General features: G+C 41.8%; 1 protein-coding gene across 2 annotated transcripts in view; it reads left to right on the top strand.

Annotated features, from left to right (window-relative positions):
- Positions 1-24,537, top strand: part of LOC129095824 (rho GTPase-activating protein 42) — a 57,859-nt gene extending 33,322 nt beyond the window's left edge. The window contains exons 4-25 of one of the 2 annotated variants that reach the window (XM_054604401.1): positions 2,962-3,033; positions 9,969-10,070; positions 10,318-10,428; positions 11,786-11,890; positions 12,713-12,842; positions 13,204-13,304; positions 13,922-14,031; positions 15,266-15,322; positions 16,966-17,044; positions 17,352-17,391; positions 17,726-17,788; positions 17,959-18,033; positions 18,752-18,836; positions 19,028-19,086; positions 19,819-19,924; positions 20,160-20,319; positions 20,743-20,893; positions 21,167-21,556; positions 21,874-22,030; positions 23,326-23,388; positions 23,480-23,559; positions 24,437-24,537. In XM_054604401.1, the coding sequence (XP_054460376.1) occupies positions 2,962-3,033; positions 9,969-10,070; positions 10,318-10,428; positions 11,786-11,890; positions 12,713-12,842; positions 13,204-13,304; positions 13,922-14,031; positions 15,266-15,322; positions 16,966-17,044; positions 17,352-17,391; positions 17,726-17,788; positions 17,959-18,033; positions 18,752-18,836; positions 19,028-19,086; positions 19,819-19,924; positions 20,160-20,319; positions 20,743-20,893; positions 21,167-21,556; positions 21,874-22,030; positions 23,326-23,388; positions 23,480-23,559; positions 24,437-24,525 (2,385 nt within the window). In that variant the 3' untranslated portion in view covers positions 24,526-24,537. The remainder of the gene's footprint in view (positions 1-2,961; positions 3,034-9,968; positions 10,071-10,317; positions 10,429-11,785; positions 11,891-12,712; positions 12,843-13,203; positions 13,305-13,921; positions 14,032-15,265; positions 15,323-16,965; positions 17,045-17,351; positions 17,392-17,725; positions 17,789-17,958; positions 18,034-18,751; positions 18,837-19,027; positions 19,087-19,818; positions 19,925-20,159; positions 20,320-20,742; positions 20,894-21,166; positions 21,557-21,873; positions 22,031-23,325; positions 23,389-23,479; positions 23,560-24,436) is intronic. The other variant, XM_054604409.1, reaches the window with a different exon arrangement.
- Positions 24,538-26,318: the final 1,781 nt, after the last annotated feature.

Genomic DNA, 26,318 nt, shown 5'->3' with positions numbered 1-26,318 from the left:
ATGCCCTCCACGCTCCTAATGGAGTGGCACTTGTAACCAGATTGCCTTGGTTTATTGTCATTGTCATTGTTACATTACATTACAGTCATTTAGCAGACGCTTTTATCCAAAGCGACTTACAATCATCAGTATATTACATACCATGCTACCATGCAAGGTGCCACCATCAGACTCTAACTAACATTCATGCAACATCCAGTCCACACCGACGGCAAGCCTTCGGGAGCAACTTGGGGTTAAGTGTCTTGCCCAAGGACACATCGACTGCTGAAGCCGGGTATCGAACCACCGACCTTCTGATTGGAGAACTACCTTGCTCTCCACTACGCCATAGCCGCCTTCCTTTTGCTTTTTCAATGCTTTTTTATAGCCAATAATACAGGCTTTGAGTGGTTATGTTGTATGTGAAGTAATTTTACATTCAAATTTAGAAAAAGAAATAGGTTCTAAATAAAGATTAAAGTTAATGTTACTTTCATTGGTACACTTGGTGGCGTCCCAAATTTAAACATAACCCTGAATTATTTAAATATATTTTCTTCATTATCTTTAAGAAATTATTTCCTTGCATGTGCAGTACTCACCCTCTTTTGTGCTTTGAGTGTCATCTTGCAGTACACACATGACCTTATCTTAAGTTATTATCTATAGTTTGAGTAGAGAGTGTCATTCTGTATGTCATTGAAGGCACAATGTTAATTGTTGTATTAACCAAGCGTAAGCCTGTGGGGAGATCAGCCGTGTGTTTGTGCGTGCGTGTGTGTATATGTCTCTCTGTCCACGGCTAATCTCGCATACTATTGGACCCATCAGCCTGATATTTCATCTGATCATCCATGACTGTTCTCAAGGACTTCTTTTGGTTGTGGTGATTCACAATTTCTTATTGATTGTTTTATACCATCAATTACTGCTGACTCCCCACTCCTCTTAACCGGCCTCTAGGGGCCACAAGTGATCCCCAATTGCTTCAGAAGCAAAATGCTTTTCTGGCAAAAACCAGCCTGACCTGGTCTGTTGCCGGCCGCATTTTGGCATTTGGTCTCATTTTGAACCGGAGCATCTGCATATTAGTTCCGTAACCTCTATGGTATGATCTATGAAAGTTAGTCACAATACAAGAGCTCAGGTTTGGTAATATTCGCCGCCATCTTGACTCTATGGAAGCCGAGAGGGACAATTGATATAATTGAGATTCAACTCTTCTTTGTTTGGGAGGGGAGCACTCTGCTCAGTGCACTTTTCTTGTTGATAATTTTTTCTATTAGTCCAATGAATATTCAGTGTTGAGTTGTCAAAAGTTGCAAAAACTAAAAATATTAAGTATCACCAACAGTCAATGAAACCAGTAATACTATTTGTATGTATACTTGATGAATGACAGTTATCCCAATAGAACTAATCAATTGATCGTTTCAGCAGGATTACACTTTACTCACTTACCACTTTAGATTTTTTGTTCATTTTGTTTTGATCAAAATGACCAGAATGGAACAAAAAACTGTTGCTTGTGCAATACTTTTTGCAAAGTCAATGCAATATTTGGCTTTTTCTTAATGTACAAACGATTATTATGCAACATTGCACCCTTCAGTAATGGTGCAAAACGATGATTCATGATGTGTGAAATCTCAGCTTACTTCTCACTATACACCAAATGTGGTATATATATATTGCAATTGTAATATAGTGTAACCAACATAATCGGAACAAGATTGTGGTTGTGAGTGTGAAACTTCTATATTTGAAGGACCACAAATACCAAGGTGTAATTAAAGTACATTATTACAACAAAGCTAGGAGTTAACACTACAAGCTCACATCATCCCACAACACTGCATGTAAAAGGAGATGGAGACATTGCAGGCTTCAGAGAGATTTTAGCTCCCTTCTGAAGCCACTCGTTCTGGTTGGGTGATGGAGCTGACAGGGTTATTTTGGGACAATGAAAATGCGCCGTGATTAATGGTTCAAAACAAAAACTCTGTCCCAAGACGGTGTGTGTGTGTGTGCAGAGGACTGTAGCCGGGAAACTGACAGTCCATCTGAGCCGACACCTCTAAATTAGTGCTGGTATCATAGATGTATTATGGAGCTCAGCCCTTTAGTTTATCACACACACTCAGCACACAGAACAACACCTTAAATCAACCTAAGAGCCATGTCGTTTGTGACGGTGCCTCCCGGAGAGCAGCCCCGGCCGGTCTGATGTCATCTGATCTCTGTGGCTGAAAAGCCCATCTTCGGGGAAATTCAGAAGCACCTTAATGGCACCTTTTCCGAAACGTTCACTCGCAGAGGATTGGGCGCAGACTGTAATTGGCACAATATATCTCCCCTAATCTGTTTCTGTCTGCAATGAGAAGGTGGAGGCTCCAGGAGAGACCTTTTTACTACAGTCAAGATGCGGGAGAGGTCACCAATATGTGAGGACATACCTCAAACATTTAAATGCATCGCAGGCTGCGGTTGTAGAGCTCCCTCATCTCCCGTGCCGTGTCATAATTCAGCGAGGGTTTGACGAGGCCGGTGCTTCACAGCTCATATAAAACGGCTCCATCTTCTTCTGTCGCGCAGAACCATTGTTGAGTGCTCTATCTCTTATCTCTGCTGTACTCATTCTGGGTACCTCACAGCAGCACATTGTTCATTGTCGCAGGCTTAGGAGATATTAATGAATGTGATTGCTCTTTCCTCCACTTGTGTTTGGACTCAATGCATCTGTATTTGATTCGGGCTGGATAATTCTCTAGGCTATAATTTCCTGTGTGTCATACACTTTCTGGCACATTGGTGAAGCAAGTCCATTGTAATAAAGCTGAATGACGACTAGATTAAAAGTTTTCATGATATCTACAGGGTCTACAAGTCGTTTTGAATTGTTCCGAAGGTAACAGTAAGTCAGTTCACAGCTCTCAGTCTGACTTGTGTCTGTATTTTTTTCTTTATTTCTCATTTCAGATTCAGAATGCTGATGATGTGTTGATTACTCCCCTGGAAAAATTTCGGAAGGAGCAAATCGGCGCTGCGAAGGTAAGAAACCGCCGACAGGGCACGCGCAATTAGCAACTGAATAGCGGAAGATAATTCCTGATAATTCTCACACCGCCTCTCATCCCCCCCCCCCCCCCCCCCAACAGCATGTATATCATTAATTATAAGTCAAACATGACACTGCCAGAAGAATTGTCTTCATTAGTCTGATAAGGTGTAAGAACAGAGACATCAGTTTGCAGGTGTGATATTAAAAGATATTAAGACTTGTGAGTTCAAAAAGATGATCAGTGAGAGTGTGCAGTCTGCTGTTCTCCCTTCAAAGATAATTCTGCATTCACCTTTTTTGTAATCAGATTACTGTATTCCTGTTACATGCAATGCATTCCTCTTCTAGCCTATTGGCCATAGTTGATTGATATCAGTAGGGGTTCGGCAGAGTGCTGCTTGAAGGCGGTTCCACAGTGGATAAGTTGTCAGACTGCAAAGAACAGTGTGGGCTTTTTTGCTACAAGCCCTGGCTTTCATTCCCGGCCAACGCAAAGGCATAAAATGAAAGTACAGCAGCTTGTTTGTGGTCTCTCCCTTGATGAGATCACACATGACCGCGTTGGTAGAACTCAAGCCCTTACACAGAACTCCCACTGAGTTTCTGAGTCCGCTGCTAACTCTACGCCGGACTCTGTGAATCATTTGGTTCAAGCCCAAACCCTGTGAGGGACATTCCAGCCTCAAAGTCGCACCCTTCATCCATCTTGATTTATTCAACAGGACTTGACAGCCACTGGTCTGCAAAAGTAGTCATTCTACTGCACTTCATTGGCGTCTTCAAAAGCCATGCTGCAATGTAAAGGGACTATTTCTCTTCTCGGTGCCGAGGTGTGAACATCAATCACTCTTATTTTTTTACTGCCCCAGACTAAATAACCATTGTCGCTTTATTTCTCAACCATCACATGTATCTACCATAATGAAACAGCACATTCTGCTGCCATCTCTTTCTCTCTCTCCGCCATCACAGTGCTCAGTGTTATTGCGCCGACTCTCTATGTTTATAAAATGGTTTCTTAAAAGCCACAGCCCCCGTCACTCCCACTACTTCTTATTTCCTCCGACCACTTCCTCCTAATGGCTCTCTCCTCCTACGGCCCATCCCCCCCTCCCCCCATCCACACGCTGAACATTAGCCCAAACCAGAGTGAGATAAAAGGCAGACATCACGAGCGGCTGAGCAACTTTCCACTGTTCCGAGAATCTGGAGAGATTCCGCAGGCTGTCTGACCCTTCCAGTTACTGCGCTTCACGTCTGAGAACGTCAGACGGACAAACCGGGGAGCTCTTGCCTTATTTGGGTATGCAGCGCGAGTAATCCCACTGAGGTTACGTACCAGTGTATCAGCTTCTTAGGCACAAGCACAACTCTTCCACGGCCATAACAAAACCAGCAGATTGACTGCAGCACTGCGGGACATATTAGGCCCAGTCTGCTTCACACAAGGCTGAAGCTAAATGTTTTGGAATAAAAACCCTTAAACTTTGTTTTAGCACAGCAAGGAAGCTTTGACAATTCAAACAATCATGTCTTTTCACTGGAACATGGATACAACATGTGTGCTGGCTGCCAAACGGGCATGAAGAAGCGGAACATTTGTAACACTTTTTATTCAGATATATATTTTAAGTTTCAGATACATTTGTCGTGGGCAGATAGTTGTCAACTTCCCAGGCCAAGAGGGACGCTTTCAGAACTGAAAGAAGAAATGAAAATCTGATCTGGTTTCAGGGCACAGCTGTTGGCCACTGTCACTGCGTCAACAAAGTCAGCTCTTTGGTTCATCCACTAAATTGCTAACCCTTAACCCTAACTGTTCTTCTACAACTTGGACCTCAACCTTGGGCCTGAATGCTGATTGTTTTTCCAGAGACTGAGCAACATTTAGAGGCTTAAAGTTGATCCGCACATTTTGTTTGTGTGTGTTTTTATCCGTTGTCAGATTTTTAAGGCCTTAAATTTTAAAAAAGACCCCAGGGACCCTTTTCTCAGGAAAATACCAGGGTTTCTAACTGCTGGGTGGCATTCCTGCTCCCAGAAATCTTTGACAAAGTTATGTTCCCTTCAAGGGTCGTCAACATTAGGGGCACCATGGGGGTCCCTCCCTGGCGGAGTGTGATTAGTGCAAACGGACCCAGATGGGAGTCAGATGGCCGCGATGATTTGAGCTGTCCTCGTCCTACAAAGGGTGCACAGACATGAGATGATTCTTGGCTAGTTTTGGCCTCCAGAGGGGAGGGAGGACTTTTGCATTCATGCTGTCAAATCCCAAAATATGCAAACCAAGACGCCGCAGAGTAAAGGGGATCGATGTAAGTGGTTGGGAGATAAGCTAACCAGCTGTTGGTGACACTAAAACTGTTCAATCGTAAAAATATATTTGTAATAATTTGAATAAACCTTCAGTGGAATTGAATTCTGCTTATTGCTTTGTGTTATAATGTCCACAGGGTTCTGGTAAAAAATACCATAGGATGGTGCCAAAGAAAGAAACATTCAAATCTTACACATAATGACTTTAATTGCTTATCAACTAAACTAACCCAAATTCACTTATCGTTTGAGTGCTGAACTATTCACACTGTTATTGTATCACAGGTTGTGACCACAGCAGCGTTACTCCAGCCGTACTTAAAACACCAGACGACCAAACATGGAATTGATCTTGTGAAGATGTGCCGAATCGTGTTGCATAATAAACTTTTTACGCAAAGAAATGCACACACAAGACCAGGAAACCAGCATTAGGCATTTAAAACCCCTATTAACAGAGAGAAAAATAAATGGTGACAGCACTGCGGATGATTCAAACGTTATGCTGCAGAAACAACAAAATGCATGAAAAAAACACATTTCTTTCCATTATTCTCATGTCTGTCCCATCTATTCCACCGTGCTTTACTCAATAAAGCAGAAATCCCATTAATCTAATGGTGTCACAATCTAATTACTTTTTCTCCTGATGGCTAGAATTCCACAAGGCAGTCTCGGTACACTTTGAAAGGTCCGTCTTTACCTGTTTGAAGACAGCAGCCATCCATGCAAATATATCAGCTTCTTGCCTTCTGCAACAGCAGTATGTATTGAATGAGTTACTATGCAAACAGAAACATCATACAGCACTGATTGAATTCAAAGGGCCTGAACGTATAATAAGTCTGGAGTGTTATGCATTGTTGTTGTAATGTATCATTTTAAAATAATGAAATCGTTTCACATAATCCTCAAAACAGATGATTGGTTCTTAAGGATAGCAAATCTCATTGTTGTGTTACACTAGTGTTCATAGCCATTTTCAAGGACTTTAGTTTTTACATGCATTTTTTGAATATAATAACCTTTTATCTATATGGACAGTACCTGCTATGCACGGCAACTGAACAATGACTCTGTGGAATATTTTTGAAGGATGAGCTGACATAGTCTTATTGAATATACTGCTGTGTTTTCTTTCAGTGTTTTCACAGTTCTCTGGAGTGAGAATGAACACGGGACTGAGCGCTAATATTTCATACCATTGCCTTTTTTTGTGGCGAACCTTTCCTGTCAGTCTTATTGTCAATCAGTTGCTGCGAGAATGAGACACTTCTGAGACACGGAAGTTCACTATTGTAGTCTTTATTCTTCAAAGCAGCAACACTGGACACTGAAATGAAATGCATAAGGGAACAAAACAAACTCTTAACTGACCATTATAATAGACATCTGGATCTATTAGAACATAGCCTCATGTTGACATCAAATAACTTCCGGTCAACTCGAACATAAGTAGGGCAGTGTGAGGGAGCTCCTTAGTCATCACTGATCTGTGAGGACGATATCGTCTATTTTCTCCCTGCAGCTTTGCTCCGACCTTCAGAGTTAGTCTCAGATCAAATACAAAGTGAATATCTTTGTTCATCAATAACGTGTGCATAGTATACGGAGCTATTGTACATATATAGTTCATGTGTCAGAGAGCATAATAATACATTTATTTTATTTTTTAGACCCGAGCTCTGCAGTTTGCCTCGCATGCACGTACTAAATACGGATATTTTTAGTAGTCCGGGTATTTGTTTTTCAGCTCCTCAGAAGCAGATGTTTGTAATTATTCCGCGCTAATTGGCCAACCTCTCGCGGTCTGTGATGCCTCCTCCTGAAGTGGGATCTCAGGTGAGGTGGGAGACGCTTTCTTGGCTTTGCAGCAAAGTATCTGAACTCCTGCTGAAGCCTTGTGTTCTACCTGCCTCCTCCCCCCGTGGAAGTGAAACCAGCTTGTGTGTGGCGGAGCATCAACATAACCCGGCTATTGCTATTTTATCACCATTCTGTGGACCCCTGCTCCAATTAGCTTTCTCTAATGAGCTCTCACTTTCATGTCACTGCTCGGAGAATCCATGGGGTGAAATACGCTGAGCGTGATGCCTCGCTAGCCATTGATGTTTGACGGAAGTGAGGAAGTGTTTTGTGATGGTGTGTTGTATCTGGGGCTTCTTCTCCTCCATACACACACACAGACACGTTTCGACCTCCCTTGCTGCTTACATCTGTTGCCATGGTTACGAGAGGCTCAGAAAATGATGGCCCTGAGGCTCGTTAAGGCCAGTGTCAAAACTGGCGATGCACGGCCAGTGTCAAAATATTCCTCCTGCCGTCTCCACGCCTGTTCTCAGCATCCTTTCTTCTGCAAGCTGAGAAACACCTGATGACCGGAAGGGAAGCCCCCTGCAGTTAAACTCCTCCCTCTCCTCCCTGCAACCGCAATTTAGCAAACTCACCCACACTACAGCTGGCATCAAAGCGCTCTCAACAGCGACAAGAGTTCTGCCGGATAGAAATTCCGCCACCGAGGAATCCACATCAGAATATTCCTCTTCCTGCATCTGATTTATTCATGAGTGCGAACAAAGCAATCAGACGAGGAAATCTCACAAGAGCTGGGTTCATGTGTGTTTTGCGCACCGCAGAGTGTAGGGAAGTGCTTCGGCTTCATCCATTGCCAGCCAGCTGATTACTCCGGGGGGCTAGTATTAGTTTGTGTCAGAAACTCCCTCCTCATGTGTACTTCGGGGTAAATATATCTATCCACATCCATGTCCTCTGCCACCACGTGTTGGGCTTCAAAGCCCTTTGCCTGCACTCGCTCCTTCTCCAGGAGAGCATGTGCAATTTGAATTGTGCTCATATTCCACTCTGATTGCACAAACATATCCAGAGGGGAGTGGAGGTGGGGAGGGGGGGATTGTTCACCACATGGACAAACCAACAAACACCTGGTGTTTCTGCTAGGGTATCATTAGGGCAGCGCCAGTTTATACACGTCCTGCCAGGATCAAAACAAAGCAGGACACTTCGGGTGACTTAATCAGGCTGGCTCTGCCTCGCTGATTCACTGCAGCTCTGAGTCACTCCCCACTCTTTGTTAGTGTGAAAGAGTTAGTCCAGACGTACAGAGGAGGTTTTATTTTATTTATTTTTCTGGCACGCTCCCACTGGTCAGCAGTGCTGGGAGATTCCTGCTTTCCTGCTGTGACTGCGGGGCTCAGCTAAACCTAAAGCTCTTAATTTAATGTGATCCCCAGTGTGTGTGTGTGTGTGTGTGTGTGTGTGTGTGTGTGTGTGTGTGTGTGTGCGCAGTGTTGGTATTTTCCTCAGGGCTTCAGTTGCATGCGTGCTCACACAATAGTGTCACGTCAAACAGCAGTCACTATCAGCTCCCCTTTGTTCCTTAATAAATAACACTCCATCCTTCAGGGAAATTTATTTCCTGTCAGCGTGATATCATATTTAATCATATGTTTGTTTTAACAGCCACCTGTTTATTTTCGCTTCGTTTCTGAATACTGCCATCCAGGCAATTGATTTTTTTTCTTTCTCCCCATACCAGAAAAGATCATTCCTGGGCCAGACATGACAAGAAAGATGGAAATAAGATGCTACTTCATGAAATGATCTATTGATTTTCGTGCTGTGCTTGTAATGGTTATGTAGGAGGGTTACAGTGTCTCTTGGTGAATTCCTCCGGTGTGTTTAACTGCTGTGGGGGTTGCTGAGGCAGAACAGTCTTCTAGGTCATATCAGTAGCTACTAGATTAGACTTGCTAAAATTTCAGGGCCATGGGAATGAAAACAAACAAGCAGGATCTGGTTACATTGGCCGTTTCCTCACACTTCCCCTCCCACATGCTGTCCCTCCACTAGCACCTTTGTGAATGTTTGCACAGCGAGATGGGCATTTAGTGGGCAAAGCTTGGTTTAGAGGTCAGACATGCAGATGAGACACTCGAATGCCCGCACACAGACAGGTCCTCTCTGCTTGAGCAGAGTTTGATTAAAACCTGCAAAGTGGATTTTTCTTCTTTTTTTTTTATGTGAGTGAAATGTTCAATCTCTTCGTCCATATGCATTTAGAGATTGGCATCTGGCATGAAAAGCCCATTTCCCTCCTCAGAGCCTCCGGGTACACCCTTTCTGAATCCTGGGTCTCGTGACTATGGAGCTTGACTTGCCTTTGCAGGTGGAGCAAAACAAAGATGGAACATGCCAATCACATCAGGCCAATCCTGACTGTGGCACTGCCAAATGCAGTGTGATAATGATGATATACACGGATACATTTTTTTGTTAACTTATGTCCCATTCATGGGCACTGCGAGAATAATGGCGTTTATTTCCCTATTGATAATGAACAGTCCTTATTGACCATGCCGACGTTGTCTACTCGTCATTACATAGCCATATGCCCCTTTTATGACCTGTGAAAATCTATTGTCAGGAAGTTTAAATGACATGTGGCGAATGGCATGTGAAAACGTACCTCGACCCCCACCTAGTGGCAGTTCAAACACGCACACCCACGTCAGGTGGGAAGGAATACATTACACTTTTTTTTTATGTGCTAATGCTTAAGCCTTTCATGTCTTTTGTTGTCCGTGTTTAGGAGGGGAAGAAGAAATTCGATAAGGAGACGGAGAGATACTACTCCACGCTTGAGAGACACCTCAACTTATCGTCCAAAAAGAAGGAGGCATATCTGCAGGAGGTAAAACCAAAACAATTTTTCCTGATCTCCAAACATGTCTTTGAATAATGCAGTTTTATAGCTAAGTGTCTCCAAAAAAAAATGAAGCCATTGTTTGCACACTGTTCTGTCCTCACTACTTCCTCCAGCACAAACAGTCTCCAGGTGGGGATTAACTAAGTGTCCACTGTCCACACAGTGCTCTCTCAGTGTGACCTGTGTCTTTGTTGTCGTGGCAATAACCCCCAGTTTGTTTGCTCATTCTCAGGCTGACACGCAGATTGATAAGGAGAGGCAACTCTTCTATGATGCGTCTCTTGAGTATGTTTTCAAAATACAAGAAGTGCAAGAAAAGAAGAAATTTGAGTTTGTTGAGCCGGTAAGAAGAGTATCAATTTTGCAGATTTCTCTTCTCAGTTAGTGCTAAATGAATATTGAAGATGCAGTAATTGCTTGACGTTTTTTCTTTTAAATAAATATGTATTATAGATTATTTAACGTGAAATAGCACAGAATTGTTTTTACCTCCTGCTGATGGAAGTAGACTTTTAACCGTCTGCAACAATGATACAACTCTCAGGTATATTTCCACGCTTGTATATTCCTAACATTTATCATCTTCATTACAAATTCTCTGTAATAAAGTTGATCCATTTGGGGAAGGTAGTGGGTAAAATTAGATCAGGTTAAGCAAAACAAGACAGAGTGCAAGTGTAAATCAAAGCCCCCACCTTCCAGATATGTGGAGTCAATTCTAACATCCTTAGCAGAGAAGTTACCAGGAAACATTAAATTCTCTCAGATGTTAAATGTCAGGGAATATGAGATGGGAGCAAAGTGAATGTTTAAAAAAAGAAAAAACTGGTATTTGTTTACACCCGCTGGCAGCTCACCCAGAACCCAGGCCAGAAATGTAAATCTCCTGGCCCCAGGTAGTGGTGGGGAAAATGACAAGGCTCAACCTTGCCAGTGATGAATCTGGGCACTGATAAGATGGTTCATCCTTGAACATTTGATATAGCCAGCCTCACACGTCATCCTAGAAATATAAAATCAGTGGTGGTGTCTGAGGATTTGTCTGAAAGAAGCTCCATGTTCGTGGGATCCTCCATGTTAGAGATGGGATCATCTTTTTCCCCCAACAATACTGCCAGGGCTTTTTTCTCTCCCTACAATGGTCAAGACTGTTTGTGCGTTATACAGAAAATACGATCAATATCTGTCAGCCTTAAAGAACTACAACTTTCTGAAACTTTCCTGTTTTTCTTAGGCATCTTATGTGCAATATCCAGTGCATCGAGATAAAAATATTCTTTTTTTGTCAGATTGGCAAATTCATTTTTCTACAAAGTACAATATGTTTAATAAGAATTTAATTACTTTTTAACTTTTACTTTTTAACAACATGTTCTTTATAATTACAGTTCTACTTTCAAAAGTGAATATGCACAGAGTGTGACATTTACTCTGACAATTGTGCCCGTTTTAGGTAACGGTATTATTATTAAATCCAGAGTTTAAAAATAAAAATCCCTACAGACCGAACTCCCCATGTTTTAGACTGAATGATAATTGTGTGATTATAGTGGTGATAATCATTTTGGGTGTTCAGAATGGAACATTTTATGTCGCATAGATCCTTTTTTTTTTTGTTTTTTATGTGCTGTCTCGTCTGAATTAGTAATCAAGCTGAATATTAACTCTCTAAATCACAATAACATATTGTTCCTCTCCAGCTCCTGGCCTTTCTTCAGGGTTTGTTTACATTCTACCATGAAGGATACGAGCTGGCTCAGGAATTTGAGCCGTACAAACAGCAGCTCCAGTTCAACCTACAGAACGTAAGTCTCCACACCTCGGGGTTGTACACAAAGGCAAGCAGCCACGTAATCAGATTCTGCAGCTTATCATACCCCGCTATAACAAGCAAGAGTTTTCTCAAATGGATAGACGTGCGATTAAATGAGATTCTTCGCTGCACTGAGAATCAATATTTTCAGAGTGTTGTGTTGCCGGCAGTTACTGCAGGCCATTTAATGGTACTGTGTCCAAAAAAAAGAGATAGAACTGGGTGTAAAACCACAGCTGCTGCCGTGCCCTCTCCTTTCCATCACCATGACCTCAGCACTCACAGCCTGAGGGCTCAAATTTCTCTCTGACCTAAAATGTCAGTGGCGTTGCCCTGACAATTTCCACTCCGGTGACCCTCTCTCCATGTCCTTAGATGCAGAGGGCTCTAATAGGAGCTGCAGACGGTGAGGTTGTCTCAGCATCTCTCTAGTAGGGTATATGAGACAGCCTCACACTGACCTTTTTGAATCAAAAATAATAAGAATAGGGGTCAAGGGAGCGTTAACCATAGAGTCCTAAATCTGGATCACCTCAAGTGTATTCCTCCGATATAAATACAGTGTATTTGAATTAGACGCTGCGTCTTGTACTTCCAATCAGTTCTCCAATGCCTTCTTTCCCCCAGGTGTCCTCTCGCCATTGCACAAAAGCATTTATCAACAGCTGACATTTTTTTTTTGCTTTGTTGGTTTCAGTCTGTGCCTTGATTCAGGCAAAGTAAGGGTACTTGAGATGAGAAACTGCAGAGAAAAAAAAAATGAAGTCGCACAAGACTTCCTCTGTTAATGCAATTACAATCCAATCCCGCGCAGACCCGAAACAACTTTGTGAGCACTAAGCAGGAAGTGGAGAAGCTGATGAAGAGGATAAGGTCTGCAGATCAGGACTATAAACCCCCGGGCCGGTGGACGATGGAAGGCTTCCTGTACGTCCAGGAGAAACGTGAGTCTTTCTAGCCAACCCCCAAGCCACTCAGCCCCCCCCCCTCTGCAGACCTCACTTATGAGTGCATGGTTTTACATCAATCACCATAAACATGTCTGGAGCTTTCCCAGGCCTCTGCAGAGGAGATCCTCTCACATAGAGCTCATAATTCATCCTGTTTACCGATTCACTTTGATGTGCTCTCAAACACAAGGAGGGGGGAGATACCAAAATGGTAGATTTTTATCAGCAGCGATAAACAACATTTGATTCATCACACTTTAATTGCAAATTGATTTTCAGAAGTCTTTCCAGAAGCATGTGATTCAGAGAAAAATATTTTGTCTCAAGCTCCAGTGTCTACGTGTTTCTGTCCTAGGTCCTCTGGGATGCACTTGGACGCGTCACTACTGCACATACGAGAAAGGCAGCAAGACTTTCAGCATGAGCAACACTGAAAGTAAATCGGCCGCGAAACAGGTATTTTAGTCTTAGATTTTGTTTAGTTTATTTTCACATACAAATGACAAAAGCCGCTGAAAGACTAGGCAAGAATTATCTGCGTGGGCGAAGCAAAGAACTCCCTTGAGACTTAGACGGATGCCTCACCCTTGAGGGGAAAAAAGAGGAATCAAAATGACAGGACTGCGACTTGGGAACAGAAAACAAAAGACTTGTTAGCTCAAGGTGGACGAAAATGGTTCAAAGATAACAAAATCCACAAATAACAAGAAAAGGGAACTTAAGGAATGAAAATAACCTCATTACTGAGAGAGTGTGGGTGTTTGGTTTTGTACACGATCAACTGAACAGATTCACTTAATTTACAAGCAGTTGCACTTAAATATGAGTGAAAACTTCACGAGACTTCATATAGATCAAATAAACAAGTTATAATTAAACCATACTTTGTGCTTATAGGTCAACCAGCTGCTACCAAGTTCTTCATTTACTAATAAGAGGAATGTGTTTCTGTTTATATAAGTGCACAAAGGGCAGAATTGATGATGAAGGCTTCACGAGTGCATACAAATTTCTCCCTTTTTTTTTTTTATTCCAATTTACATTTATTGATGTATGGTATATTTATATCTTAGAACGGTCTTGTCCTGAACCAGCCGGAGATGTTCAAGCTCAAGTCCTGCATTCGGAGGAAAACGGACTCCATCGACAAGCGTTTCTGCTTTGATATCGAAGTGGTGGAGAGGTCTGTCATTGTTTGAATCATATAAGTGTTCCCAAAAATGTCTTGTTACTTACATGGACTGAAAACATATAGAAAACATATTAATAACTACCACCTCTAGCATGTCCACAATTGTTTTCCAATCACTAGTTAAAACAGTGTATTTGGAGAAAACATAACAAATCAGCATGCTGAGGTGTGGTGGTGTTCATAATTATAGTTACCATGGCAATGCTTTAGTAATTTGACTTTTAAGTTACTGGGAAACTTTGTTATATTTCAACCTAGACCCTATTCTTTCCATGTATTTGTGTCTAACTGAATAATAGGGACAACAATCTCTGATTTTGGTCCTGTATTGAGCGTGAAAGCGCTGAAGATAGCGCCATCATTTACGTCTATCACCATCCCCCTCCTCCCACACACACACACACACACACACACACACACACAAACAGACGTGCAGACAGGCTCGCTTCGCGCAACCTCTCGCACTCACTATTGATGTTTGTGAATAAATGATTTGCAGTTTGAATAATGTAAAACTGCTGGGCATTAGTACACTTTTAAAACACATTTAAGTAACAATTGCAAGTGAAAAAAATAATTGTCTTATGATTTTAGAGTCGTTTGGGGGGGATTTTGAGGCTTTCATGTTGTCTGAAGTGACATCAAGGGCTCTCAGATCCCCAGAGGCCCTTTTTTACCCTTGTATAACTCTGGTTTTATTTCTCTGTAGGGTCCTTTCCCATAATGTAACACTTATAATAACAATCTGAGCCTTTCAGTGGCAAAAACAATCACTTTTAGGTTTTTAGTTCCCTTTAGTCACTTAGACACAAAACTTGGGAACATACATATGGTTGAAAAATACCAACGTTTTTGCATGTAGCTGTCTATCAAAGCAAAAGTCACCCCATGGAAACAGAATGTTTTTTTGTTTTTTTACAACTAACCTATTTGAAGATTGAGGAAGTGCACGTGGGGATTTTTTGTTCTCACGCATTTTGTGTCCTATTGAACCCAATTGATATACTGGCAATTAACCTAGATTATCATGAGAGTACTCAGCATTGCAAGAGCCGTTCAGGTTTGATTAACATCTTCAAAGACTCCCTGTTTACCAGATGTTTTCAGCTCTGTTTGTCTCCCGCACGTCCCTCAAGTCCCCTCCTTCCCAGGCTCTTGTTTGTTGTGTGTCTACAACATGATATTTACCCGGTCCGTCTTTTCTCTGTGTTCATGTCAAATGTAGAAATGACATCTATCGTGGAACACTTTTCAGGCCGCTTCAGTTTTTCTGTAAAGTCCGGTATGTGAACTGACCAGTGCTGCCCTCTCAGAGCAGTTGCATGTGCTGCATGCGCGCTGCTAATCGCGTCACCCGCTCAATCTCTAATCCAAACCCTCTAATGAAATGCTGTAGTCTTCTTGGCGCTTCACAAAAATCACTTGGTCATTATGAGCTTAAGGACACAGACATATTCTTAAATGATTTCTACTTGGCTGCAATTACTCAAATAACACATTGATTTATGTCATGCCGGGAATCAATTGATCATTTTGCCTCTCTTCAGAAGTGTGAAATCTTTAAACTGTGTGGGAACATTCATAACTAATTTGTATTTAACGTGGTACTGGGGACTGGGATAAGGGTTTGGCCAAAGATCAAACACCTTTAAGAGGAACTCGCCCACTGATGAACAGTGGCCGGATTGATCGAGTTATGAGAGCTTGGAACGAGCTCATTATCCGTTATGTGTGCTCAAGAATATAGAGCTAGCTCATCGCCATGCATTATTGTTGCACGGCAACAGCAGGGCCAGCACTGCTCACCCTTGGCGTGGTGTTGCTGAGCATGGACAATAACTGCAGTTTATTTGCAGGACAACTCATTTATCATAAACGGCGATGCCCCCAAGGTGCTTGTTCCAACCACAAGGACAATGTGGGCCAAGCTCCAGTCGGCTTCTAGCTCATCTGTTCATCCTCATTATAATAAACATGCTGTTACACCTATAGCCCCGCCAGATTCTGGCAAACCCTCTCAGACACTCATCTTTTAAAGGGTTGGTTCACACAAATTACTAAAGGGGTACTCAGCCATGCAAATGGTTTTGTTTTATTCGTGCAGATTTACGCAGTGAACAGAATTTAATTTGTGGTGCTCATGGCAATGAAAAAAATGTAATTAAAATAAATTCACCAGCAACATGTCTCTCTAGAAAGAGTATCCTCAGTATTCTGGATGTTCCACACAGCTCACTGTCAACAGTTTCCAGAGGGACTTCAGCAGGAAGTACTTCTGAAGATAACATGGTGTTTAAGGTTTTGCTGTTGAATCTTTGAAATGTTTTCAATATTGTGAGCATCAGAAATAAAACCTCCCTCCACTGAATTCGAGGGTGGACCCATTAATGTCAGAGAATCTCAAAACTTTGTCAAATTAATGCAAAACTATCTGCATGGCGTGATGCCACTAGAGGTTAACACTGAAAATGTGGTTAATATTACCCGTTTAATCGCAACACATGCCACTTGACATGGCTCCATGCTAGTACTAACTATCACTACTGGGTGGGGTTTGTTTTTGTTTGCCAGTGTCATCTGATAATGTTAGCAGTGCTGTGTATCGACTGCAGGTAATGCTCAGTTTCAAGCTGTGTAGCACATTAGTGAGGTGAGGAACAAATGTTAAGGTGTATGCATGTTGGGTGCCAAAATAATCAAAACAAATCACTTTAATATAAAGCACATGTAGCGTTTAACTGGGAGTGGAATGCGAGGCACTGAGCCAAGCAAGGGCACAGTTTGGAAGTCAAGCATTTGCACATGAGCTATTTTAGTCGCACTAGTCCTTTTATAGTGGTCTCAGCCAATGTAAACAAGGTCTGTCCAGGGGCCCCGAGGCAATGAGATCAGACTGAGAGCAGCTTTTCTCTGAAATCTTTCCAGGCATGGCGTTATGACACTGCAGGCACTCTCAGAGCCCAACAGAAGATTGTGGCTGGAGGCCATGGATGGCAAGGAGCCGGTGAGAAACTCTGCCTGTTTGTCTTTGAAATATTCATTGTGAGGCAGGCTGCTGTTTGGCCGGGATGCATTTCAGACAGGAAAACACTACCTCAGCTGACTTATTTGTCACTGGCACCCTCATCTGGAGGGTTCAGGTTATGTCCTTTTTAGAGAAACCATGACCTCACTGTCCACCAGTGCTAATAATAGGAGAGTCCACTTAACAGGACCTCTGGGAAAAACATAATTCTGTTCTTTCTGGGATTTTGTACAATTTTAACCAGAGGGTTCCTTAACATAATAATGATTTTGTGAACTTTCTCTAGATTTACAACCTGCCAGCCATATTAAGCAAAAAGGAAGAAAGTAAGTGTTTTATTCTTTTTATATATATATATATATCTTTCCAATCCATTTTCATCATTAAAATGCATAACTTTAGCTTTCAAAGGCTTTGAATGAAGATCCCCAGCACGCACATATCAAACACATGCATTGTTGCATATAGCCATCCTCGTTCATTAACACAATAACTTGACATACACCCACTCAGCTGACATAGTGGAGCCTTTCAGCACAAGGGCTGTGTATTATTAGTCAGAGCACAAGCACAGGGGGGAGACCTTGTTATTCCTGCACGATGCGTGCTTAACCCAGGTGGTAATTGACACGTCAACCTTATTCTTATGTTTTATTCCAGCATTTCTTAACGAGGCAGGCTTTAACTTCGTAAGGAAATGCATCGACCTGGTGGAGATTCGAGGTGAGGCATTTGAATCTCTCACCTTTTATGTGTCACCTTAGTTTAGCCTGGCTGTGATTATGATTAACAATGGGATTTGTTCATTAAAGGACATGACAAAACATTGCATTTGCATGCGTCTTAACTAAATAGGAAAATCTTTGTTCCTATCCTCTCTCATTGTCACACAGGCATAAATACAATGGGACTGTACAGAATTGGAGGGGTCAACTCCAAAGTACAGAAGCTGATGACCACAGTCTTTTGTAAGTGGCCTTAAAATCAGAAATAACATATTTACACAACTCAGAAGGATAGAAAATGACAAATGTGCTCTGTGTACCAAGAAACTGGAGCAAAAAATGTAAATATTGTCACTGTAATGGCTTTTTTTATGAGATTACTTTATTTGGGTTTTATGTAGGGTTTGAAATGACATTCCCACATGTCATGCAGCAAAATGAACATGAATAGATAAATCTGTCGTAGCCAAATGCCTGATTAACCATTTTGTCTTTCTATAGATTTTAAAGCTTTAGTGTATGAACAGCTCTTTTTTTTTTATTGTCCACCATCTCAAGTAGAATCTGGAGCTTTAGCAAACACAATGTGAGCCTGCAGAGTGAGGAAAGAGGTCCTCCTTGTGGTGTGACAGCGTAACAGCCACCTGGTCCCATATTACTCTGTCATTACCTTATTAGATGATCCAAAGTAATCCTGTTAGCGTGTACATTTGAACAGGAAATGTCTGAGTGATTGATTAAAATTATCTCTCAAGCTTGATCTCCATCTCTGTGAGACACAACACTTGTCCGTGTGTTATTCATTTCACATTCTCCTCTCCAGTCTCTCCACACTAGAAGACAGACAGTGTTTTTAATTCTCACTGAGGCAGCCTGTCAGGGGCGTGTCTGGTTGTATTGTTTTTTTCCACAAAATTTACAGCTTACGCACTGTGGTAAAAATAAAATGTGTTTCCAATAGCATCCAAGGCACCTGTGGATATGGACCTGGATCCAGAGACGTGGGACAACAAAACTATTACCAGCGGCCTGAAGAATTACCTCAGGTCAGCTCGCCCCAGCGGCTGCGCACCCTTAGCTTTCCAGAATCATCATTATCTCCATAATGCCTCTTTGAAACCTCCCCGGTGTTAGTCATGTATTCTGTGCTGCCAGTGACTCACATAGAGAGGTGGCTGAATTCAAAAGACCCATTTCATTCAGGAAATAAATGCCAACTGTTCTCTTTATTCACCAGGTGTCTCTCTGAGCCTCTAATGACCTTCAAGCTCCACAAAGATTTTATCATGGCTGTCAGTAAGTTATGCAAAGTTACTATGATAGATGTAGTTGGTTATGATATGATATATATATTTTACCATTTCTTTTTTTTAAATTATACGTGAAAGAGAAATGTATGGTCAGATTCAAGACATTTCCTCCTTTAATCAAATATATGTTCATTTGTATTTTGTGACATTATATAACACATTTGAAGTTTTGCATTTGTTTTGATCAGATTGAATTTCTCTCACATATTGGGAATTGGTATCCAACCTTTTTTCAAGGGGTATTGAGTTTAAACTGAACTGCATGTCAAATGTATTCATTTAGAATGAGATAGCTTTGTGGGCGCAACACCGAGGCCCTGACAGCGGGAAAATGAAATGAGCGAAGACTGAAGCAATTTTAAAAGTGTCCATCTCTGAAAATGGCCCCATGCCATATTCAACACAAAACACTCTTAAATGGTTTAATCAATTTTGATTTGGGGGCGGGGGTTTCTACACCTCTGGATATTGTGTCTCAACTTGAATGTAAAGAGCTAAATTTGACATGTTTTTGTTGTTTTTCATCCCAATTTTAAGTTGAACTGTTTCTGTTTACATACAAGTATACAATCTAAGTATAATATCACTCTGATCACAGTCACTCTAATCAAAGAGATTACCATTCCTAAAATCAATAATTGTCATGTAATTGTCTTTATTTCTTTATTGTTAGTATATGAGCCACTTGATCATTTTATATCCATTTGCCTTTCCTCAGAGTCAGATGACCAGAACTACAGGGTGTGTGCTGTCCATGCTTTGGTTCATAAGCTGCCCGAGAGGAACAAGGAAATGCTGGAGCTGCTTATAAAACACCTAGTCACGTACGTATTCCTGTAATGAATCAGTTACACTGCAGCCTTTAAAAAGCCCTATGAGAGAGGAAAAACATGGCTGAGACTGATTAAATTGTCTTCACAGTTCTGGGACACCCTAATGCATTTGTAGGTGTTTCTAATACTGTTAGTAGCTGGAAAAGAACACGACTGTCACCACTTGGTTAAGAGTTCTCATTATCAGGACAGAACACCATCTTACTCCCATGTCTTCTACGTGCAGAGTTTCCACACAAAGCCAGTCCAACCTGATGACGGTGTCCAACCTGGGTGTCATCTTTGGGCCCACCCTGATGCGCTCACAAGAGGAAACGGTGGCCGCCATGATGAACATCAAGTTTCAGAACATTGTGATGGAAATACTTATCGAGAACTTCAGCAAGGTGAGTCGCGTTTGGCTTTGAGCGTACAGTATTCCTGAAGTTTCACCTGCACCTTCTAACCAATGCCTTGCCTTTGCTCTTACACAAGCTTTTCCCTATTCACAAAAACAGACCCTGATGATGTAATGGTAAAAAAAACACAATGTTTGACAAAAAGACACTGAGCATGAAAATGCATGCAGATGGGCAATATGGATAGTATCTTCTATCATGGTGCAGTATATGCAAATTGCATTACTGTTAAACTGTTACATTTACTGTAAATTAAATTGAGAAATTTCATCCAAGTCATTACTGGACACTGAAAATAAAATATAATTAAAATATTTGTAACCACCCTTCAAACACAATGTGAATACCTGTCTGAACCGGTGAGGAATACACAGATTGTCTAGTGATCAGTGCCCCTTTCTGGGCCTCCAGATCTTCCACCAGCCTCCAGACCCCAACGTGCCCCTGCCCCAACCCCAGAGCCGGCCCGACTCTCGTAGGAGCAGGGCCATCTGTCTGTCCACGGGGCCCAGGAAGCCCCGCAGCATCTACACTCCAACACTGTGCCTGGCAGATGCAGAAAGTGAGTACCAAGGCATTGATGTCCGCCGCAGGTCATCACACCACAATTGTCCAAAACCCCGTCGGCGGCCTTTAATTATCTCTCAGACGTCTGCACACAGATATTTCTGAAATATTTACCTCTTATTAGTTTGTGTTTTTTCTTCAAGTGTGTTTAAGTGGAACGTCGGTATAGCTTCCAGATTAATATATTTTCTTAAGCCACGGAGTAACCACAATAACTTAGCAGGTTTTAATGAGGGCCTTGTATGCCTCCTCTCTGGTCCCTGCATAGGTGACACTTTCAGCAGCAGTCCAAGCAGCACCCCCATGGGCAGCATGGAGTCTTTGTCCTCCCACTCCTCTGAGCAGAATAGCTCCTCCAAAACAGCCTGCTCTGCTCAGGTCAAGGACAAGTCGCTCCTGGACCTCCGCCGAACGCCGTCACAGCTCTCGATCGGTCCCAGGAGCGCCGTGTGTGTCAGCAGCCCGGAGTCCAGCTCCAGGGAGGACGCGGGGCGCACAGATGGAGAGTCAGAGGACGCCCTCAGCCTGTCCTCAGCGAGCACCGCGCCCAGGCTGTCTCCCGCCCCCAAAAAAGCCCCGCACTGCCGTATTGACCTCAGGCCAGCACTGCTGAACTACTCAGCTGACCCCTCTCTGAAATCACTGCATATATCTGAAGGTAGGAGAACCGTCAAGTTGTGCCGCTTACTGCTGTTGTTTCCTGTGCAGTAATGAAGCGGAGAGAAACCTCATGAAACTGTCATTTTCAGGACAGAATTCATAAACTAGACAGTTATATTGTCATTAGTTATTCCTGCAGGAGCTAAGACTGCCGGCACTCCCTTGACTTCAGCACAATTCAAACAGCAGTGGTAAAATATTATTTGCATGACTTATTTCAGTCGCTTGGTGCAGCGTGTGAGCTGTTTTAGTATCAAGCTTTAATGTCTTTGTGTCATTTAGCAGGAGATTTATTATTTGTATGTCTCCCTCAAGGCCACAGGAGCTACTCTGGATCTGTCCAAAGCCTGTCAACACTGGAGCCCAGCGGGAGTTTAAAGCCCTCGGAGCACCCAGACCTTCCACCAAAACGAGTGAACCGCTGCAGGACGGACGCCTCAGTCACCAACGGCTACCAAAGGCCCGGCTCAGTGTAATGGCTTTGAAAACACTATCATTTTGCTCATTGACACCTAACTCTTAATGCCATCCATGAAATCCTATCTTGTGGACATTTCATTCCAATATTACTAACCTAAACACCAGTGCTGAATACATTAGTTGAATAATCAATGAGCCAATTGTCAAAATACGAACAACAATTCTGATTGAGTTATCTATTGAGCAAAAAAAGCCAAACATTCAATGGTTTCAAGTTGGATTTGCTTTTTTTCTCTGTTTTTATATAATTATAAATCTAATATACATTGGGTTAAGATAAGATAATCCTTAATTAGTCCCGCAGCGCGGAAATTTACAGCTTTTGGACTGTTTGTCTGAGAAAAACAGACCGTGGGAAAAGGAAATGCGAATTTTCTATTTTTTGACATTTTATAGACAACAATTGTTTTCCAGAACAGCAACAGACGGATCAATTGATAATAAAGAATAACTGTTGCTGTCCTCTAATGCCTCTGATAGTGTTGTGGATTTACAGTTTATATAAGGGCAATGTGTACATGTGCAATTTCACGTCCCTCCACAAAATAACCGCAAGTCAATAAGGCTCAAGGACAATAGTTCAGCAACAATTCTCTCTGTCTCCGTCCTTCTCCCCGTCTCTCCCCCCTGAGTCGTCAGCTTCCTCCTTCGTCTGTTTATGAGCAGTGAGCATTGAGAGGTCTCTAAGATCAGATGAGTATGTGTTAGGAGATTTATGTATTTTCCTCTCTGGTGGGAGAGCTGGCTTTAATTACGCTCTGCCTGCTCCGGGGTTGATGTGACCCAGCAGCAGTCTGCACTTCTTCTCCTGGGACAAATAGATTGTTTGACTTCATGTCATGTCTGAGAAGCCAGTCACACAGTCTCTCAATTAGTTTCCTTGCATGGCACCCGCCCTGCTCGCCCTAGGCTCCGTTGTCCCCTTGACTCCGAGGTTTTGGCGTGCAGGGTCAAGTGCAGCCTTGTTATATGGTTTAAACTCGATTCAGCGCTCAGGCTGGGTCCACCCGGAGGAAGGAAACCTCCCGTATTGTGTCGTCACTCATTTCACCTCAATTTAAAACAATGAAGAATGCTGGCAGGGCCAAGAGAGAGTGGACAGACTTGTTCTTGTTTAGGTTTGGATTTCTCTCCTTGGCAACATTGCATTTTATAGACAAAATAGATAACACTTTTACCTTTTTACTTACTCTGGTCATGTGATCACAGGGCATGTTTATCTTTTGATGACATCATCGTTTACCCTTAATACAATAAAGTGGACTGAACTTTCCCATGTTGTTTCAGGGTCGCTGCCCGAGCAATGCTTTTTGAAACGGCCTCTTCACCGCAGTCTGTTCCAGTCGGCCGGTACTGTACATGACACCATCTACAACAGTTTTCACCTAATCGATCCCTCTGTCATCTCTTCAACGTTATTTTTTTTTTGTTGTCGTTACAGAGATGCTAAGGCAATGTATTCCTGCGAGGCCGAGCACAGCCACGAGCTCAGCTTCCCCCAGGGGGCGCACTTCTCAAACGGTAAGCCTCGCCCACGCAAAGCAAATATTGATGTGCTTCGGATGACAGTTAACTTTGCTGCAGAAGGGCACACAACAGAACACAAGCCTCGTTCTGTAGGCTGTTTGGACACTTGGACAGTGGACACACAGTATGTTGTGTCCTGGCAGCACACAGCGAGGACCTGGCTAATTCCCAGCGTTTTGTGGAGGCATAAAAAATGTTTTGCTCATAGTGTCCCCGTATGCACTGCTGAAGTATAAACAGCCCTGGGATTTTTTTTTAAATTTATTTCTTCTTGCCGTTTCCATGAGGAGATGACATGGCCCAAAACCAGTGCAGACAGGTCACTGTAACCTCGTGATGGAAGGCACCATAGCCTGTTCCCTGTTAACACAGGCAGCAGAGCCAGCAGCCAAACCAGAAAACGTCAACAAAAGCTCCCCACCACTTAGCAGCAGGGAGAGTACTTTTATTGCTCTCGGCATTAACAGGCCAGTTTTTTTCCACATCCTTATTCAGCATATCTCCGCCAGATTGTTTTAGCAGATACTTTTTAAAGCTGTTCCTCCTCATCTCAGTGCGCCTGAACAATGATTAACCTTGTTGTTTTTATGGCTAATACTGTATGTGTGTTATTAAGCAAGGGCAATTCTGCTTTCATGCTTGCTAAAATACTCCGTAGGGACTGAATTCAAAGAATGGGCTGACCCAGAGTCTTTTCCCTCTGCTTTACATGTTTATTTTTTCTGCCTAATAGCATCTTTTTCTCTTTTTTTTGTCACTATTCACTAAGTCTGGGAAAAAGTGTAACCAAATACAGGCTCAGTGATTCTAATCAGGTTACACCAGATGGCTTCTCTTCAATTTCCGTATTTTCTCTCCTTTTGTCCTGTAGTCTATGCCTCTGTAGAACCCGGCTGGCTCCAAGCAACATACGAGGGGAAAACAGGTTTAATCCCTGAGAATTACGTCGTCTTCCTCTAACAAGCTGGTAAACAATGCATCTTTTTCATGGTATCCATGAAGAAAAACAATACAATACAGGATGTGGCTGATTGTTGAAATGTTCCTGTTATTGCTGGTAATTAACTTTTCTGCATAGTGTGAGCAGATATCAAGCAGGGCAGTAATTGCTTTAGCTTTAACAGAGCTAGAAATCGCAAAAAAATGTATCTCCCTATCTGCAAGGACTTCATTGTGAAATGTTTTAGGAATCTGCAGAGATTCACAAGTTAAGAAGAAATAGTTATGACATTATTGTTAGATGAAGATATATTACCCATCGACTGCACTGATGTTTTTAAGCCCATTATTAGCCTACAGAGTCACGAAACAATCACAGTCAATTTCACAAGTTTTATTCTCAGAAATATATTATCTTTTAACTTTCCCATTATATCAACAGAACACATTCCTTTCATCAATGGAAATCTACCGTTTCATTAACATTCTCTATTAGCTGTAATTGAAACAAACTGTGATTAGAAATAGCGATACTAATCCAATCTATTAGGATCTAATAGAAAAAGCAGAATGTGTTTGCACCTTAACGTTCATGTTTATGGCCTGTGATCATTGTTCATCCACTGAACCTGCTCACTGCTGCAGAGCACTTTCTGGTTAGCTACACCGTACTGTACTGTACATTAACGCTCATGAGTTCTTCTGTAATTGCTAATCAAAAATATGTACCTTTTTTAACTGTTTATTACTATAAATTATCACATCAAATATATGCCTTATGTAGAAAATGGGTTGTTTTTTTTATAATGCCATGAATGCTATTTTCATGAGGTGGGGTTGAATGCCTCTTGTGGTACTGTACTCACTGGTACACTGGTGTACTAGTAATGATAACTAGACATGATTCAGATTATATTATGTTAAAGATACCATTTGATATTTAATTTTTATATTACTGTCACAACATTTCAAAAGAAGTCAACGTACATGATTATTGAAAAAAGGTAACTTCAGTGATACCATTTCAGAAAAAAAGCTTAAAAGAAAGAAACTAATCAACAATACTTCCTTCAGTTATTGCAAACTTAAAAAATGTACAAAGTAAGACTTTCTCCGGTGGCCGAAAATGTTTTTGGGGAAGGTATTTGAGATCTGGCCCTTTCCAGGATCATGATGTTCTTTTCCCATTTACATTTCTAAGAATCCGAGACGGCCTTGAGCATTCAGGCTTGATTAATACTCCCTTCCAGTCTGAATTTGCAAGGGAAGTGATATTCATATCCTAGATATGTAACATGTGGCATCCTTTTTTTATATGGCAAGCTTGTTTCCTTGCAATCATCTACTGTGTCGTGAGGTGCATAAACATGACCATAAATAAACAGCGTGATTTATTAGACCTGTGGTCCAAGTTCTTTGTCATATTTAATGAGTTTCACTTGTGCTCACTGAAGCGAGAGACTCTAAAGTTTAACATGTACAACAGGCTGAATAGTGAGAATGTATTGTCAGTGTGATAACTGTTGGAAGGTAAATTATAGTTGAAGCTTTGTGTCCATACTATTGGTCGGTTGTGTTTTTTTAGAAGCTAAGATTAGACAGAGAGATAATACAGTTCTCTTCTAGTATGACATACAAATGTATTTTAACTGATTGATTCTATTACCTCCACCAGGGAATTTATATAATTGGTCACATGTATTTGTGTTGTCTGTACAGCTCAAAGACATTTGAACTTTCTTTTTTATGAACTACTAACACATTTTTGTTTGCTTTTAATCAAATATTTTTAAAGATATCTTCCCAGTTTCTCC

This window comes from Anoplopoma fimbria, chromosome 1, assembly GCF_027596085.1.
Source record: "Anoplopoma fimbria isolate UVic2021 breed Golden Eagle Sablefish chromosome 1, Afim_UVic_2022, whole genome shotgun sequence".
Classification (NCBI taxonomy): Eukaryota; Metazoa; Chordata; class Actinopteri; order Perciformes; family Anoplopomatidae; genus Anoplopoma; species Anoplopoma fimbria.
The sequence above is the reverse complement of the archived record's forward strand: the minus strand, read 5'-3'. Positions and strand labels throughout refer to the sequence as shown.